We start from the raw sequence: 18,593 nt of genomic DNA on the forward strand, positions 1-18,593 counted from the left end.
CTCGGCGCTTAGCGAAGGGGGAAGTTTGTACCTTCGGTGGACCCATCCTCTCGCGAGATCAAGCTCACGGCGCCGGCGGGGAACTCGGGCGGCCTGGGAAAGCCTGGACCGATTGTCCTGAAATGCGGCGCAGTTATTGCTGACGGTCCCTCCTGCTTCCTTTCTCAGAAGAGCAGTGGACTGATGGGCCCAAACTGGTTTCCGTGTCGGTCGACTGATGTTGCGAAGAGCTTGTCCTTTGTCACAGCGAGTTGTTGGGGTAGGGAGCCTCACGATGCCAGAAGCAGGAGCAAGCTCGGTTTCTTACGAATGGCTCAGGGGCCCGCAGATTCTAACGCCCCTCGGGGTTCCAGCCTCCGCTCTTAGCAAAACATCTGGGAGAGGGTGGCTGCGGTTACCCTGAGACACTGTAGAAATCCCTCGAGCTTAGTTGTCCGAATTCACATTACCATTTATTAGCTCCAAGAGCCTAAACTGCACACTTCTCAGGCCTCTGAACAGTGTAAGGATCCTTTAAATAATATTTTGTGCTGACGGTCTGTTATGTTAGTTTACATTCCCTGGCTGTTATTGCCAAAGGGAAACCCAGATAGTGATTTATTAAGTGCAGTATTTTTAAGTAATAATTATGTAAAAAACAATCCAGAGAAGATTACGAAAACAATTCTATTTAAAATAGCATCAAAAAGGAATAAAATATTTAGGAATTAACCAAGAAGTGAAAGACTTGTACAATGTAAACTACAAAACAGTGCTGAAAAAAATTACACAAATAATCGAAAGACGTCCCATGTTCAAGTTAAAGGGACAATTAAGTCAAAGGGAATCCATTACATTTTGAAACTTAAATACAAAGCCACAGCAATCAAAACACCATATTGGCATAAAGACAGTCTTTTCAATTAAGTGTTGCTGGAAAAACTAGATAACCACATGAAAAAGAATGAAGTTGGATGAAAATATCATATTAAAAAATTAACTCCAAATAGATCAAAAACCTGAATGCAAGAGCTGAAATACAAAATTCTTATTAGAAAACGTAAGGCAACAGCTTCGTGACACTGGTTTTGGCAAGTCCTTGGAGATGACCCCGAACACAAAGAAAACATAAGCAAATTGGACTTCATGAAAATTTAAAACTTTCGTCCATTACGACTATAAACAGAAAAACAACCCAGAGAATGGGAGAAAACATCAAAAATCATGTGTCTGATATGGGAAATGTGAGAGATGCTGGGCTGGTGTGTCCACCTATTGCTAAGACACACAAAGGATTCTGACACAGTGTCTCTGTCACACTTGAGAAGCTTTGGTCTAAGGACACTGGAGAGCCTACCATAGGACTGCGGTGCTGGGGCCAGGCTCAGCTGCCATCCCTCCCTCTCATCCATCTTCATAGACTCCACCTGCAGGTGGTGCTTTGCCTGGGAAGTGGCATCAACAAGCCTCCCCTTTGCCAGCTCACCCAGAAATTACAGCTGCAACAAGACGGTCTGCTGGAGGTGCTAAGTTTTCCTGCAACCTCATTCTGTCAGCTGCTACAAAAAGTGCGGGGACACCAACCACCCACGCCCTGAGAAGAAAGTCAAAGTCCCTTCCTGGGCTCCTCCTTCCCCTATAGGGCCACCACTTGCCTCAGCCCCATGGCCTCAGTAAAGCTTCTGTCTTGTTGACTAAGGCAGTGGGGAAAAAATACACAAACACACACATATACATACATTTTTTCCCCTAGAATATATAAAGAACGTCTAAAACTCAACTTTTTTCATAATGGGTCTACTATTTTGCATTTGCTCCAGCAGTGTATAAGGGTTTTGGTTGTTCCATATCCTTTTCACTACTTAGTAATTTTAATTTTAGCTACGACAGGATGTGTGAGTGGTATTCCATTTCTCTCTAGATTTTACGAACTAGAAATTTAAGCTATGCCAAATAAGAAATGAGTAAATAAAAAATTAACTCCAAGTCTTTTAATGTCATGAAGAAAACTTGCAGTACAGCAATTTAATTTGACCTGTTTTTTCCTTCTCCTAAATTCAACTACAACATAAATTAATGCCTTTAATTTTAAAGAGGTTATTAAGGCCATTTTCACTTATCATCACTCATGAAAGCTCTTTATGTATTTTTGTAGTTGGATATATGTTACTTTTCTTTAAAAAATGTTTATTTTCAAAAAATAATTTCTTTAAAAATAACGAGAATAATCATAAGAATAGACAAGAGGGGGCAACATAATATTGTCATTTTCATTTTAGAAGCTCAGTAGCAGTATCTTGGAGCTACAACATTATCAAATAAGTACTTCCCATGTTCTCTTAAAAGTCTGCTAAAATAATTTCTCCCCATTTCTAAATGAGAACTCTGTATGACTTCTAGAGTAATTCACTGCAATCTCCAGTCATCTGACATTTACCTATTACCTTTCTAAGTTGTTTTTTCTATTTGGTAGCAAAATATGCCATTATACATCTACTGGACCTCCTTGTCCCTTTCTCCCCTGTCCACTCTGAAGCCCAACACTTTTCTAACCAACCCCCACCAGAATATTTAAATCAAAACAAAACAAAATACCATGTTATCCTTAAGTTATAGATAAAGGAAATGGGGTAAATATAAGTCATTTTTACTTCAATACTTATTTTCTTTTTTACTGAATGCCACACAAAACCTAAAGTCTCAGCTTTTAGAATACAAAAAGATCATTTCAAAATGTATTTTAGCAAAAAAAAAAAAAAAGTAATAAAATCAGCATTTGTGCATGATAGCAGGTCAACAATGTTAAATTCGGTTGCTTGATAAGCACATTGCTTATCATTATAAACTTTATCAGTTAGTCCCATCATCTCAATACTTTGACCTATCAACATATTTTGAAACTCTGAAATGTAATGTAATTCTGTTTGAAACTTCACATAATTCAGGCCAAGTTTTGTGATAAAGAACAACTCAGCACTACTTAAATGGAGTCAGACATGCTTCTTACAGGAAGAGAAACAATATAACTCCTTCATTGTATGTCTTCAATATATGTTTCATTTTGCCCAACTTCTCCCCAACTATTTGTTACATACAGACAGTTTTACTTCTGTTTGCTCCTTTCATCAGGACAGAGTTTGTTGGTGGGTTATCCTGAAATTTCCTTCATGCTGAACAAACCGAATTAGGTCAACTCATACTATAGGTCTTTCCCTAGTACTATTTTTAAGCAAAACAAAGGTCCCCAAGACATTATGGCAAATCACTAAAACTTTCAGAGATATAAATACCAAACAGGAATAAGCTGTCACAATAATAGAAAAGATATGTCTGTATACACACATCTACATATGTGATAATTAGGTATACAAAGTTTAACAGTTGTTTTCAGACTCTGGTTTCTGAATTAAACTGAACAACAGGTAGTGACAGCAACTCAGGATCTATCTGAAATAATTTGTTGGAAGAAAAATTCTAGGTTCAAGCAACATGGAATTCGTGGCAAATGAGAAGTCTCCAAAAGAGAGTTCCCAAAAATATGTTAGGAAAGGCCTGAGGAACCAACAGCTGATTTTGGAATTGGAGCAACTGGGAATGTAATCAACAAGTACAGTAAGGTCTAGAGGAATGACAATCTAACCGAGTGCTCAGCTGATTCCTGGGATGGGAAAGGAAAAAGAGAAGGATGTATCAGGAATCAGACCATGGACTAAGAGTCAGAACTCTGAACATGCAGTCCTTCTGCATGAAGGAATCCTTCACCCTACATCCTTAAGGTTTTCTCTTCCACTGATGAAGCAGAGAATAGTTTTATCCTGAAAAGAGAAAGTCTTATAGAAAGATGTAAGTAAGGGGCACAGTCCATTGAGCATATAACTCTTAGTTTCCACTCAGGTCACAATCTCAGGGTCATGAGATCAAGTCCCACGAAGGGCTCTGCACTCAGTGTGGAGTCTGCGTAAGACTCTCTCCCAGATATTCACAAATGACATATCAGATAAAGAGCTAGTATCCAAAATCTATAAAGAACTTATCAAACTCCACACCCATAGAACAAAGAACCCAATCAAGAAATGGGCAGAAGATATGAACAGACATTTCTACAAAGAAGACATCCAAATGGCCAAGAGACACATGAAAAAGTGCTCCACATCACTCGGCATCAGGGAAATACAAATCAAAACCACAATGAGATACCACCTCACGCCAGTCAGAATGGCTAAAATTAACAAGTCGGAAAAGGACAGATGCTGGCAAGGATGCAGAAAAAGGGGAACCCTTCTCCACTGCTGGTGGGACTGCAAACTGGTACAGCCACTCTGGAAAACAACATGGAGATTCCTCAAAAAGTTGAAAATAGAGCTACCCTATGACCCAGCAATCGCACTACTGGGTATTTACCCTAAATATACAAACGTAGTGATCCAAAGGGGCACATGCACCCGAATGTTTATAGCAGCAATGTCCACAATAGCCAAACTATGGAAAGAACCTAGCTGTCCATCAAAAGATGAATGGATAAAGAAGATGTGATACACACACACACAGTGGAATACTATGCAGCCATCAAAAGAAATGAAATCTTGCCATTTGCAATGACATGGATGGAACTAGAGGGTATTATGCTGAGCGAAATAAGTCAATCAGAGAAAGACAATTATCATATGATCTCTCTGATATGAGGAATTTGAGAGACAGGATGGGGGAGTTGTGGGGGGTAGGGAAGGGAAAAATGAAACAAAATGGGATTGGGAGGGAAACAAACCATAAGAGACTCTTAATCTCACTAAACAAACTGAGCATTGCTGGGGGTAGGGGAATAGGAGAGGTTGGCTGGGTTATGGACACTGGGGAGGGTATGGGCTATGGTGAGTGCTGTGAAATGTATAAGCCTGATGATTCACAGACCTGTATCCCTGGGGCAAATAATACATTATTGTTAATTGTTAATTATTGTTAATTAATTAAATATTGTTAAAAAATAATCTTTAAAAAAAGACTCTCTCTCCCTCTGCCCCTCCCGCTCATGCTCCCTCCCTCTGTCTCAAATAAATAAATGCATCTTAAAAAAAAAAAAAAAAGATGTAATTACATTCAACAGGAGATATATTCCCTAGGGTTGATCCTTTTGTTAGTGTGTGATTTTCTAATCTGGAAGAATATCCTGTACTAGTCATAGAAGAAAACAAATCAGTTAGATGAAACTGTGTTAAACTTAATAAGTAGGTAATTTATGAGGTGTGTTGGACAAAGTAAGTAGACTATGAATGTATGACCATACCTCATATTAAAGAGGCACTAAAAATATAAAGGCAACCAACGTACTATTCATGACACACTAATATGCGTAAGACCTATAAAGTGTTCAATATGTGTGAGATCTTGATATAGCCATTGGTGACACTTACTCTGGCCAGTCCTCTGCCCAAGAAACACAATCCAATCAAACCCATGACTGCTCAGCAGACTGGCAATCTGCGGCTGTGACCTGGTATACTTGCCCCAGGGCATCTTCTATAGAGCAAGTGTCCATCACTAGCTTCAGGCACATTCCATATGACTGGGTCACGTGGATCAAACCTCAGCTCCCGTCCTCTTTATAACCATACTATCAGGGGGGAAGCTGACTGGGCAGAATGGAAGTCGGGACACAAGAACAGAACATAACTCAGGATTCAGGTAATGTAATCTTTCTACCCCACTGACACCTTACCCTAACAACAGTGTTAATCTGCCCAGTCACTTTCTCCTTGTCTGTCACTGTGCATTTCAAATTGATTCAATAAACCATGTTATTTAAAACATCTTCATTGGTCTGTACCCTTTTCTGCTCCATGACTTCTAGAATGGCTTGCTTCGTAGTATGTTTGGAGGCTAACATTGCATTACGGTAACTTCCCACAAGGCCCTTGAACACAGACAGAGACTTCTAAGATTTCTGGTCCTCTCATTTTATTTAGGCATATGAGCTCACTGCCAAAAGCTCATCTAGGCTCTAAACCTCTTCTCAGAGCTCGCTATTCTCAATCTGCGATGGGCTTAATTTGTCTCTAAAGCACGCAACACATAGCACTTTGAGAGAGGTGACTAACCTGCATACCACAGCTGCAAGAGTAATGTGGCATATTTTTATTCATTATCCCTACTAAGCATCAGCCAAACTTGAGGAAATAATAGTGATGACACAGTGCTAGAGTTTAGCCTGCAGCCACACAAAAATGAAAGGACGTAGTTCATGAGAAATAAATAGAGAACGCTGTTAGCTTCATAAAACAGGTTAAGAAATTACCCATTGCTGGTTACCATTTTTTCTTTTTTAATTAATGATGATAAGTCATAACAGACACATGACCCAGAAAGAATCATTCCCCGCACCCTAGAGTTGTTTAAAGGAAGGGCCCTGCTTAGAGACAATATTTCAACTAAAACTGTAAGTACAAAATGGATGTTGTTGTATAAATTTTATCATTATAAAAAGAGCCAAGTTTTCTGTACAATATAGAGTCATGTTAAATGCCATCTCTCAGATGAGCCCAAAAGGGTAGATAAAAAAGGAAAAGCTATACAAAAAAATAAGGCTATTAGAAACAATTCAAATTACAAAAAAAAAAACTTAAAGTGCCTTCTCACTTCTGAAAATAAAATATAGAAGACATTTGATACTTATTTAATGAAACACAACTAACAATAGAGCTCATTTTAATATTACAATTGTTTAACCTTCTAATACAGATTATGTCAATTCCCTAAATTCAACTTTGCCCCACTCCCGCTTTCTCATCACCCAACCCCGCCAAGGTTTCTGATGAGTCAGTAAGCCTGAAACGGTGAGAAAAATTTCTTATTTGGAATATTTTCATAGTTATCATGTAATCATAACAGATAGAAAGACAGACAGGAAATAAGACTGATTTCCATATGTTTTATATGAAAATCAGCATCATTATTTCATAGTAGTATATTTACACAAAATTATATGTTATGTATATATAACATCTGTATGATATATATACATGTATGTATTATGTATACATATAGCTTTGTGTAACAACACAGCTATAAAATAGTGATGCTGGTTTTCATATAAAATGTATGAAAATCCATCATTATATATACAGTCATAGCTATGGATATATGCTACATGTATTTTACAGTCATAGGCAATTTGTCCTTTCTTTATCCCACTGAACTATGGCATAAGGGACAGAAGTTGTAGTTACTTATTTCCTGTGCCAGAACACAGTGCTTGCACACGCTGCACATCCAGAATTGGTACTCGGTGATGGGGCTTCCCGTGGCAACACAGGTTGGCAGTTTCCCTTCCCCTCTGTAAAAACAAAGAGAAAAACGATGAATTATGCTTTAAAACTTCTAATTATTTAAACTACTTATTACACTTTAAAAATTAAGGGATGAAAAAAGCATCTCCAGGCAAGTTTCAATTAAAAACTTTTCTTACAATGAGAAAATAAAGCATTAATATACTCAGAAGACTAAATAACACAGGGCATAATCTTAAGGAAAATTACTTCAAAATTCAGTGCTTAAATTATTATATCACACTATTAAACTTACAGAAATCCCAGCTTCTAATCAGATGAATGATATACATTAATTACAATCAGCCTACCCTTCAAGAAGGCTGTCCAATTCAGACTTCCTATTATCTTTCGGAGTATGCTTCGTGAAGATTTCTAAAGCAAGATCTTCATATTGCTGTTTTTGCTCTGAACTGAGGGTCTCTAAAGATTCCAGTTTAATAAAAGCTTTTGAACAAGTACCAAAAGCCCTACTGGCACATGCGCAGAGCGCCAGCAGAGAGTAGATCTCAACGGCGGGGATGATGTCTTCATAGTCTCTCAGGTGAAGGGCTAGGTAAAAGAGGACAATTTAGATTTTGGAAAGTAATCATAATATCATGATCATGGATGGAAAAGAATTTATGTTAAGCTGTGTTAGTTTAACCTACATGAACTTTTATGAACTTCAAAAAAAAAAAAAAAAAGCAATGGCAGTCGTTCAAAGGACTGGTAGAAGGAAGTAAGTTACGTGATCTCACAGTTCTGTAAGGCTAGCCAACAACTCAGGTGCCACAAAACTCACCACCACCAAATGACGCACATGCTGTACTGGTTAGAAGTACACACACAGACAAAAAAATAAAAATTATTGTCAAAACATTATCTTTTTTTCATATAAATATATTAGAAATTTCTGTGGCCTTCCAAAAAAAGTGAATTAATATTATACTGTTAGTCTTAATTTTCAAGATAATATCATGTTTCCTTTTGGTAAAAAAGCAAAGCACCATGAAATCATGTTTTTTCTTTGCATGTCTTTGAACAGATTTTTTTTTTTGCTTATCTTACCAAAACAACAGAACTTTGAGAAAAAAAGAAGTGACAATGAGCCTATTAAGTTGTCAGTTCAGAAAATTTATTTTGACAGCTGTCATATCTCATTTTCACCTTTTCTATGCTAGAGAAACAATTTTTCTTTAAAATATGTTACAGAATTAATAGATTGCATGTGGATTTCTTCATCCAGTAGGTGAAAACTCTCAAACTAAAGTTCTAATTTGCCTTATAAGTCTAGAAATTGTGCATTGGTTACATAAAATACAACCATTTTAAACATAACTGCATAATTTATACCACATAGCAATCAGTTAAAATTAAATGAAGGTCAGTTATAAATATACAAAAACAAAAATGGTTCCTGTGTATAATAACCAATTTAAAAAAGCTTTACAGTCCCCTTGCTAATACAAATGATAACATAGATCTCTGTCGACATGGAAACATGACTGCAACATATACCACAGGGTATAAAGCAAGCTCCTGAATAACATGAATGATAATATTTTAAGGAAAACTATCTACAATTTTGTCGGCATGAAGAAATGTCTAAAAGGAAGTTCATCTAAACGTTAGCAATCATTATGTCGGAGTTAGAAGATTATTTTACAAGTTATTAGATTATTTTACCTTTTTCTTTGTATTTTTTTCTGTTTTGACTTAAATTGCTACATGTCAATTTTTTCTTACATCAGTGTCATTTTAATAAAAAAATCAAATGATATGGAAAGCTACTAATATGGAAATATCTTAGAACATATCAATGTTTTTCAAAAAGGACATAAAAGTATAGCCTGTTATACTCCTGATATTATTTAAAAAACAAAACAAACAAAAAATAGATATATATTCAAAAGCATATGGACAGGGCTATTAAGTGTTTAACTTTAAAAAAATAGAATAGTGAATGCTATAGACGGTTTTTTTGCTTATCTCAGACTCCTGATTTTAATGTGAACCATAATGATTACTTTTTATGTATTAAAAAAAAATTAAAAGTGCTTCAAAAGGGGGAAAGCACAAAACAAATTACAGGTAGCAAATCTCAAACACGAAAACAAACCCATAGATAAAAGTGCTATTGAAATTACCATACGGGCAAACTGAAGGAGCCGGCCCTTCATATTCAAGTGACCATTTTCACACATATTCTATACCTTCGGTCATATGCCCACCTGTCTTCAGTGCAGTGTCCACATATCCCTCATAGAGCTGCCTCTGGGCGAGTATATAGAAGTGGTAAGCCTCGGCCCCTCTCCAAGCATTATCTGTGAAACGACTAGTTGTAGACAGAACTTCCTCTTCCAGCAAACCAGCCAAAGCAGAAGTGGCCTATGAGTCAAGCAGACCCACATTTTCTGTCAGCAAAACCATGACCGTCATTCCAATAAACAGAGCTTCTGAAATGGTTATACTTTAAAATATCCAAGTAAGTTCTTCTCTTTCCTTATCATTACAAAACTCTCATTATAGATTACAGATTTTTGTCCCCATTAGAATTCATCTTTTTAAGCCAGTATAATCAAAAATTTCTTTCAGCTTGGGACGCCTGGGTGGCTCAGTTGGTTAAGCGGCTGCCTTCGGCTCAGGTCATGATCCCAGCGTCCTGGGACCGAGTCCCACATCGGGCTCCTTGCTCAGCGGGGAGCCTGCATCTCCCTCTGCCTCTGCTGCCACTCTACCTGCCGGTGCTCGCACGCTCTCTCTCTCTCTCTCTGACAAATAAATAAATAAGATCTTAAAAAAATATATTTAAAAAAATTTTCTTTCAGCTTTACTCAGGTGTAGCTGACAAATAAAACTGTAAGATAGTAAAAGTATACCTCATGGTGATCCAACACACAATACACCGTGACCCATGATGTGGTCAAATTTGAAAACAGAATGGAGTATAAACTTTAATTTAATAAGAGATTCATTATACCTAAAATAATACACACATTCTAGGAAAGTTTCTAAAACTCACTGGTTAGAAAGCAAAGGCTACAGATTAGTCTTGCAGAAAACATTTTCAGTACTCCTAAGTAGAAATTTCTAAATTTGAGTATTAATTCCAAATCAGTCATTCCTTTCCCTCCTCCCATTTAAGCAAATAAATGCAAACAAGCAAATTAAATGGCCTGTCCATAAAGAGAAGTTTGGTTGTTTGTTCTTGTTTTTTTCCCTTAAAAACATGAGGTGATTTCATGTTCTGTGGCATTCTACCTTACCTCTGAGCTCTTTCCTTTAACTTTTCCTCTTTGGGCATTTTTCATTTGTTCATGGTATTGCTCTATGAGTAAAGCTGATAGGACATACAACTTCTTGACACGTAACGGTTTGGTTCTTTTCTTTGCCTCTTCATCTGCAATCTTTAAACATTTAAAGAATATGGGAAGACATTCCTTAATGAAATTATATTTGTACAATCATTTCTGAAATTTGATCTTTAATAAAAAGAGAAAACCGGTGGGATGGAACATAAGTACTACCCATTTATGATAAATATTTTAAAACCCACGTTCTTCTCTTTAGCTTATTAAGGACTCCGTCCTTTTCTTAGCATTTGGCCATGGAATTACAACTCATAACAATCTCAGAAAATTACAAATGCTTTTAAGTCACAATGAAGAAAATTTTCATGGAAGGGGTAAGCATTTTCCATGAGATTTTATAAGTGATGTTCCAAGTATACTGAAATAACAGGACTTTAACATGGTACAGCCTTCTGAAATGAAGATTTATTTAGAAGACTGAGGAGAGTTTTTCCCTTCCCTTTTTCATTAACTCAAATGGGAAAAAACAGAACACAATGTATATTTTGCATACATTACCATATACTAGTCATCTTCCCTCCAAATGCATATTATGAAAAAATGTAATGTCTTTAAAATGTGTACATTTAAAAGGACTCAAAATTCTATTATCAACAGGATTTAATTCCCAGTTAAGGGAATTTATATTTTATTGTCCCTGTAAATTCTGTAATTCTTTGTTAACTTCAGGATTAATATTCAATTGTTTAGGTACCAATAAGGTGCTAACACTAATAAACAGACTTTTTAGTAAAAGGTAATGATACTAAGATAACACACAGATATAGCAGTAATAAAACCAGAGGGATTTTACTATCACAAGTATTTGTTTTCAAAGAAAATGGAAAATGTTTTCTTTAATACACAAGAAAACATTGGTAACTAGAATATATCACGTACTCACCAAGATTATTATATTACCTTAAACATCAGTTTAGCAGCATCATAAAAGTAATTGGCTTTCCGATAGAGTTCTATGGCATCAAGAGTTTTATTCTTTTCCAATAAATGAGACGCATACCTCGCTAACAAGGATCCAATTTCTTTCATACTATGATTTTTAGCTAATTCAACAGCTTTGTTCCACTAGAGGGAAAAATATACCATTCAGTTACCCAAGCATTTATAGTCACAGATGTCATAAAGTTCATATAATAAAGCTTTACATTTATAGTAATTAAAAATACTACATCAAAATTTTTTAAAAACTGGTACATTTTTTTAAAGAAGCTTAATTAAAATCAGAGCAATTATAGATTCTATAAATTAAATGTGTGTCAAAATGATGAAACGATGTAAGATTCTGATTTGCTTAGGAAATACATCGGAAAAGGAAAACTTTGAAGTTTATAATCACGATATTATAATTCAGTTTTGCACCAAGAAGGGGTAAGAAAAAGCTACATTTGCTTACAGTAAAACAAAATAGGTAATCAGTTAAGAAAATCTTCTATCAGATTTAACATTTCAAAGTTATTTTTAAAAAGTAAATGGAGTTTTATAAAATACTTCAATACTTAAAAGAATACACGGATATTCAGCAATTTCCACAATTCCGCACTTTTAGTTCAATTCCGGCTCTTAAAAATACCAAATATATGTTTTCTATAAAGAGACAGGAAAATAGATCTGCCAAAATAAATATTGATAAGGTAACTCAATTCCTTCCTCTTGCAATGACCATCAACTAGTCCTTCTTTGGAAACAAAACCCTAATAAAATACAGATTATGAAATTACTTCCAGACAAAAACTTGCCAGACTAGCAGCATAGGGCTTGTCCCCATATTGAGTTAGTTAGGAGCGGGTCACCCTTAATGGTAGCACTTCAAGAGGTAAATGCAAACTCCAACATTTTCTAGGTGCTCAGAAGAGTAAGAGCGTATCTGGCTCCTCAACCCTACACTGGCGACAGCCTCAGAGGATGAACAGGGACTTCAGTTTTCAGTTCCTTACTTGGTTGAGATGTACACAGGTATCTACCGCTGCCTTTGGCTGATTACACTTCAAAAATGCAGCCACTGCTTGTTCACACATTCCAACCCTCACAAACATCTGTGCTATTTCCTGTAAGGACAGAACATTACTCTCAGATTTCACAGACCAAGGAAATCACTTATATTTTCATTTACAAAACTCCACAGGGACATATGAGTATTAAATGGACGGGTGGTTACAGTCATTTTTCATTGAAACATACACAGGGACAGAGGCTACAAACCAGAAAGGATGCTAAAAAACCAGTGTTTCGCTGGCTCATGCCGCAGATTTGAATTTTAACCAGGTCCTGAACTTACAGCACTCTTTCCTTCTTCCAGTACAGTAGCAACTTTACAGAAATGTCAAGTTCTGGAACAAACTCTATACCAGTGTGTGAAAAACACATTTAGAGCAACCGATGGTATAATCAATGGTCGTCATTAGAGGCTTCAGGGAAATCTCACATTCACAGCGCTCTCACATACCTCTCCAAAGAAACACCCCAGACAAACTGGCCATTCATTAGTTCAGGAAGCTAGATCCAAAACAGAGCTCCCTTGCAAGGGAATGGTGAGGAGGGAGACCACAACAAAAGCCGACCATACCCATCTGGCTTACACTCCATTTTCAGAAAATCAATTTTCTTTTTCTTTCTGAATATCTACTTAATCAGAGCTTTTCTCTCCCTACCCTCATTTCTAAAGTATTTGGGGTGGGGCGCCTGGGTGGCTCAGTGGGTTAAATTCTCTGCCTTCGACTCACATCATGATCCCAGGGTCCTGGGATGGAGCCCCACATCTGCTCGGCAGGGAGCCTGTTTCCTCCTCTCTCTCTGCCTGTCTCTCTGACTACTTGTGATCTCTGTCAAATAAACGAATAAAATCTAAAAAAAAAAAAAAAAAAAGTACTTGGGGAAAATCATAAAAGTACATTTTGGATCCAATTATCTTTTTTAAAAGTAATATTTGTATTTTTCTGGTTATGAAGTTACACATTCTCACGGTAAAAGAAAAAAAGTTAGAAAGCACAAAAATGTAAAGTTACTCATAATCTTACTACCCATAGGAAATCTATCTCAATAGTCTGATGTAATCTCCTAACATCTTTGTCCTATGAAACTCTATGTATGTGTGAGCTGCTGTAAGTATTGTGACCGTGTTATATATAGTCTGCACCCTGAATTCCCCACTTAAATAGTATGTACATTTTACCATATTATTAAAAATTCCTCCAAAAACTTGATTTAAAGTTTACAATACTAAAAAAAAAAAAATTACCATACTTAACCATATTATTAAAAAGCTCCTCCAAAAACGTGATTTTAAAATTTGCACTACTAAAACTTTTTAATCATTTTAATTATTTAATTATTATCTATAGCTATAATTACTTTGTATTTACTCAGTAAGAATACTTTTCTGGATATTCTATAGCAACATTCTTTCTGCATCATCAGACACACCTAACTGTGACATTTATGTAGGATACACTGTCCTAAGACCCAGGGTTTTAAGTAATTTCAGTTTCTCTCCTACTCATGAAAGCACAGGACTGAGAATAAAGGTACCTGAAAATGCCATTATTACAGGGATAACTGCTCTGATTCACAATAGAGAAAACCAAATCATCAGAATTCTACTACTCATTCATCTATTAATTGACAAAATTTTTGAGGTAGAACTCACAACTGACATATGTCTAGACCCTGCAGCTGAGAGAGGCTAACTCTACAGGTATTTTACAACTCAGTAATTTACATTTTAGATAAAACAAATAAAATATCAACTCATTAACATCATTCAGCAATTAAGACGCTTAAAAAGAACATTTGAAACAAAGTTCCACAAAACTCTGCTTTTTGTTTCTTTTAACATTAAATACTTTATTGTTAATATAACCTAATAAAAAGTCAAGCTATCTTTTTTAACTTTTGTTATAGCAAATTTCAAATATATACATACACAGCTCAGATCATTTTGAAGAAAATATCTGACAAGAAATCATTTTTGCTGGAAATATTTCATGTTCAGCTAACTTTACTTTTTTTTTAAATTTTATTTCTTTTCAGTGTTCCAGAATTAATTGTCTATGCACCACACCCAGTGCTCCATGCAATACATGCCCTCCATTGTTCAGTTAACTTTAAAAGCGATTTTATAAAACTGGTAAGCCTAGAGAATATTGTGAACATGTTAAATTGTGGGAATATGACTAATTTTCCCTCCATTTTCAAGCATTCTGTAATACCGACATATTATTCAAACAATTAAAAGTATCATTCCACATCTAAGAAACTATAAGATTATAGGTTCATTTTAAATTTTCTTTGTGGCAGGGGATGTTTCCTGACTGTAACATAAAAACCTTATAAAATAACCTACCAACTCTAAAAACTACAATTTGTAATACCCACTGGAAGTAACTTGTGGTTTTCTGGAAGTGAACTGGCAAGATTCTCCAATCCTTCATAATCTTCCAACATATAATAACATTCAGCTAGACGTTCCTGGTTCCGGCCTTGTACGTAATATTGTACGGCATTCAACCTACAGAAAATTTTAAAAAGCAAAAACTTTTAAAACTAATGTGAATCTCCTGGTAAATAAGCATTTTCACCAAAAATGTTCCTTCATTAGAATTACTAGTAATACTCTAGTTACCACTTTCAGTTACGGTATGTCTTTGAAGCATACAAAGTGCAGGGGGAAAATGTCTAACGACTGTGAAGCATATTTTGGCTGCAACATCCTTTGGATATTCTTAAGAAATACTGCTGTAATCTGATAAACAGGTTTACTTCCAAAAACTGTTGGAAATAAGTAAGCATATTGATTAAAATGAAAACTTCAGAATAAAAGTCAATGATATCTGCAAATAATCTACAATAAAACAACCAAATATAAAATTTTTTTATACCTTTTTCAGAAGTAAATCATATAATGTCTCTGAAATGCACACTGTGGTCTTAAATAGTAGAAGGCGGCCTGAAGCTACGCACACATTTTGTGAGTATGAAAACTGCAAAGGATCTCTTGCTCCTCAGTGTGGATCTAAAGCTGTTTGGATTTTAGGATCTGGGAGGACGGCCTTCAATTTCCCCAGCATCGTGTCACAGGGAATTGCCCAGGCAGCTACCACGTTAAGTGCGGCATGAATGGAGAAGGTGGTCCCCACAGGTTACATACCATTTTTGTCGATCAGCAAAGTAGTCTCCGATGGCGTTGTGGGCTTGTTCTAGGAGACTGTCATCTGCATCACCAGATCCAGTTTTCAGAAGCTGGAGGACTCTAAACCAATCTCCTAGTTTCAGCCGAAGGCCAATAGCAAGATCTCTACAAATGACAACATCTATTCATTTGACAAATTATTTAATAACTGCCCACCACGTGCCAGGTTCAATTCCAAGGAACAAGAATACACAGCAGTGAACTGACAATGTACGTTGCCAAACACTTTAGAAACTTAACCAGGAAAGAGGAAATGGGAAAACCTGAAATAGGGTAAAGGACTTGATTTCCTGCCCTGTATTTTCCTAGAATTCAATTTTCCTAGCAAAATAATGATTTCAATACTAATCATTTCTTTTCATCAATTTTGTAGACATAATGAGGCTTATTTAAAAACCCACATATAAACACATTTGGTTTTATCTTTCTTTTCAGGGTTTATGCAGTATTAGGGATTTCCCGGAAGTACAAATAATATTATTAATAAACATCAGACATAATGCTTACAGCTGAAATGAAATTCATATGTTATCTTATGTAAGTCTAAAATGAACATGGGAATAAAAACCAATCCCTAAGTACCGTTCATGGTCCTTGACAACAGAAACTTAAGTAAAGGCCTAAACGAAAAAAGAAAACCCAACTATTGGGCTGCGTAATAAAGGATAAAATCCCCCAGTCACTGTAGTCTTACGTTTTCCTACCAAATGAAAAAAATCCATGGTCAGTCATTAATATATGTAAAAACAGAAAAGAAAACGGCCTCCAAATTACAAAATGTAAATTAATGTGGGGCTTGTGGAATCCCCAGCCAGTCATCCAAACTGAAATTATTTTCCAAAGAAATGGTATGATACATTTAGTCTACGGTACCTTCCTCATTTGCACAAGAAAATCACGAACGCCAAAGCATTCAGGGTGCCTGTACCTTCGTGACTTACCTTCTGTCCATATCAAGATACATTCTCTCCGCCTCTTCAAACCTGCCGAAGTAGGCGGCAACTTCCGCCTGCTTCATGGACTCACTCTGCAGGTTGCCCAGACGCTTCACAAACTTGATGCCCTGGTAATCTTTGCAGCGCACAAATGCTTGCTCTGCAGTGTGCAGATCCAGTTTCTGAAGGGCTGCTTCGGCCAGTAGGCGCCTTCATTACAAAAAGAAACAGGAAATCTTATTGCAATTACCGATAAACGGGTCTTGAACTAGAATTCAATTACTATCCCTATTGTTTCCTGTCAAACACAGTGGGAAGCCATGAACACATTTATACATGTTTCACTTAATATTATGCTCATTTTGAGTACTTCCACATCTGAAGTGAATTTCTGTATTTTAAAAAGAAGAGCAGGAATGGGCGTCTACCCCCATGAAGGCTACTACAAGAATGGGGGACAATCGAACTGACACTTTAAAAGCATACACCAGTCATTTAGGAAGATTTTTTATTTTTAAATACCAAAGTCGGGGGTGTGGATTGTCCTCTATGAATTGAGATGCATCTTCAATTCCAACCTTCTCAATCAATGCTCGACTATCTCGCAAGGACCGGATCTCAAAGTTAATTATATATTCCTTGTTTGGATGTTCAGGATTCTAAAAGTAAACATGAGAAGAAAGAAAGTCAAATGGCTGCCTTTAGAGCATGTGTTTTTTTTTACAGTAAAACACACACACACACACACACACACACACACACACACACACACACAACTACACCACCTTGTAAACCACAATGGGAAGAAAAGCTATTCCAGTGTGTGGGTCTTTCAAGTTGTCTGGAAAACACCCACAACCCACAAGTGAAGTTCCTCCTGCGGCTATGAGGCTGCCTATGGGAAAAAGGCAGTGGTGGAGGAAGGGGTGTCTTATAATTATGCAGCCTCGTTTCCCTCGCTTAAATGTCACGTTCCCAGGAACTACTATCCTCTTCTCGCCCAGAGTCTTGTGGTTTCCATCAGGGCAGAAAACACATGTGCCAGGGCCTCTACCCACAGCCCCCTCTCCTCACTCATTAATCTACTCTTTCCTTGCCAGGAGCAATGAAACTGTTGCTCCCTGTGCTGCTGGGCAGCAGATAAACAAATAAAAGAAAAAGGGTTAGTTTTCCTCACCTCTTTCCTTTTCTTAATTTTGCAAGCTGGTCCCTCCAAAAAAAATTTTTTTTGAAGGCCAGGCTTGCAGGAAAGAGCTAGCTAGTGGGCAAACAGTTATAATGAACTCACCAATATCCTACATATTCCAAGAAAAGAAAAAATGAAACATGCGCCTCAATGGTTCCCAGAACTGAGCTGCGTGTGCCCCTCCTCACCCTGCAACTAAACCATTGCATTCAGAAGCTAAGAAGTTCTCCGGGAAATCCCTGGCACAAGACAGAAAGCAGTATGAAAAGAGCATGAGGTTTGGATTCAAACAGACCTAAGCTTAAATCCCAATGCCACTGCTCACTGGCTATGTGACAACTATTTCTAAAACGTGTTACAGTGCTCCCTCCTCCCGTGCCCACCCAGGAAGCCAAGGCCCTCTTCCCCAAATAGAAACCCAATCATGTCACTCTCCTGTTTCACGCCCCCAGTGACTCCAGGATGTAGTCCAGACTCCACAGAAGGCACACAAGGCCTCTTACAACCAGGGCCAACCTCCCCCATGACCGCTCCCCTTCTTGATCTCTGCCAGTGCTACCAATTACACACACCAGCTTTGAAGCCAGTCGACTTGGAGTCAAATCATGTCTCCGGTCTACTGCTAACTGGGTGTCA

At 36.9% G+C, this 18,593-nt stretch overlaps 1 protein-coding gene across 2 annotated transcripts in view; it reads right to left on the reverse strand.

Annotated features, from left to right (window-relative positions):
* Positions 1 to 5,960: 5,960 nt before the first annotated feature.
* WDR35 (WD repeat domain 35) overlaps positions 5,961 to 18,593 on the reverse strand; it is a 65,190-nt gene continuing 52,557 nt past the window's right edge. For both annotated transcript variants that reach the window (XM_045980041.1, XM_045980040.1), the window contains 10 exons: positions 17,294 to 17,430; positions 16,778 to 16,981; positions 15,795 to 15,941; positions 15,023 to 15,155; positions 12,586 to 12,696; positions 11,552 to 11,716; positions 10,547 to 10,687; positions 9,512 to 9,668; positions 7,610 to 7,850; positions 5,961 to 7,306 (listed from right to left, as the gene is read on the reverse strand). In XM_045980041.1, coding sequence (XP_045835997.1) covers positions 7,156 to 7,306; positions 7,610 to 7,850; positions 9,512 to 9,668; positions 10,547 to 10,687; positions 11,552 to 11,716; positions 12,586 to 12,696; positions 15,023 to 15,155; positions 15,795 to 15,941; positions 16,778 to 16,981; positions 17,294 to 17,430 — 1,587 coding nt within the window. In that variant the 3' untranslated portion in view covers positions 5,961 to 7,155. The remainder of the gene's footprint in view (positions 7,307 to 7,609; positions 7,851 to 9,511; positions 9,669 to 10,546; positions 10,688 to 11,551; positions 11,717 to 12,585; positions 12,697 to 15,022; positions 15,156 to 15,794; positions 15,942 to 16,777; positions 16,982 to 17,293; positions 17,431 to 18,593) is intronic.

The sequence above is a fragment of the Meles meles genome, chromosome 15, assembly GCF_922984935.1.
Source record: "Meles meles chromosome 15, mMelMel3.1 paternal haplotype, whole genome shotgun sequence".
Lineage (NCBI taxonomy): Eukaryota > Metazoa > Chordata > Mammalia > Carnivora > Mustelidae > Meles > Meles meles.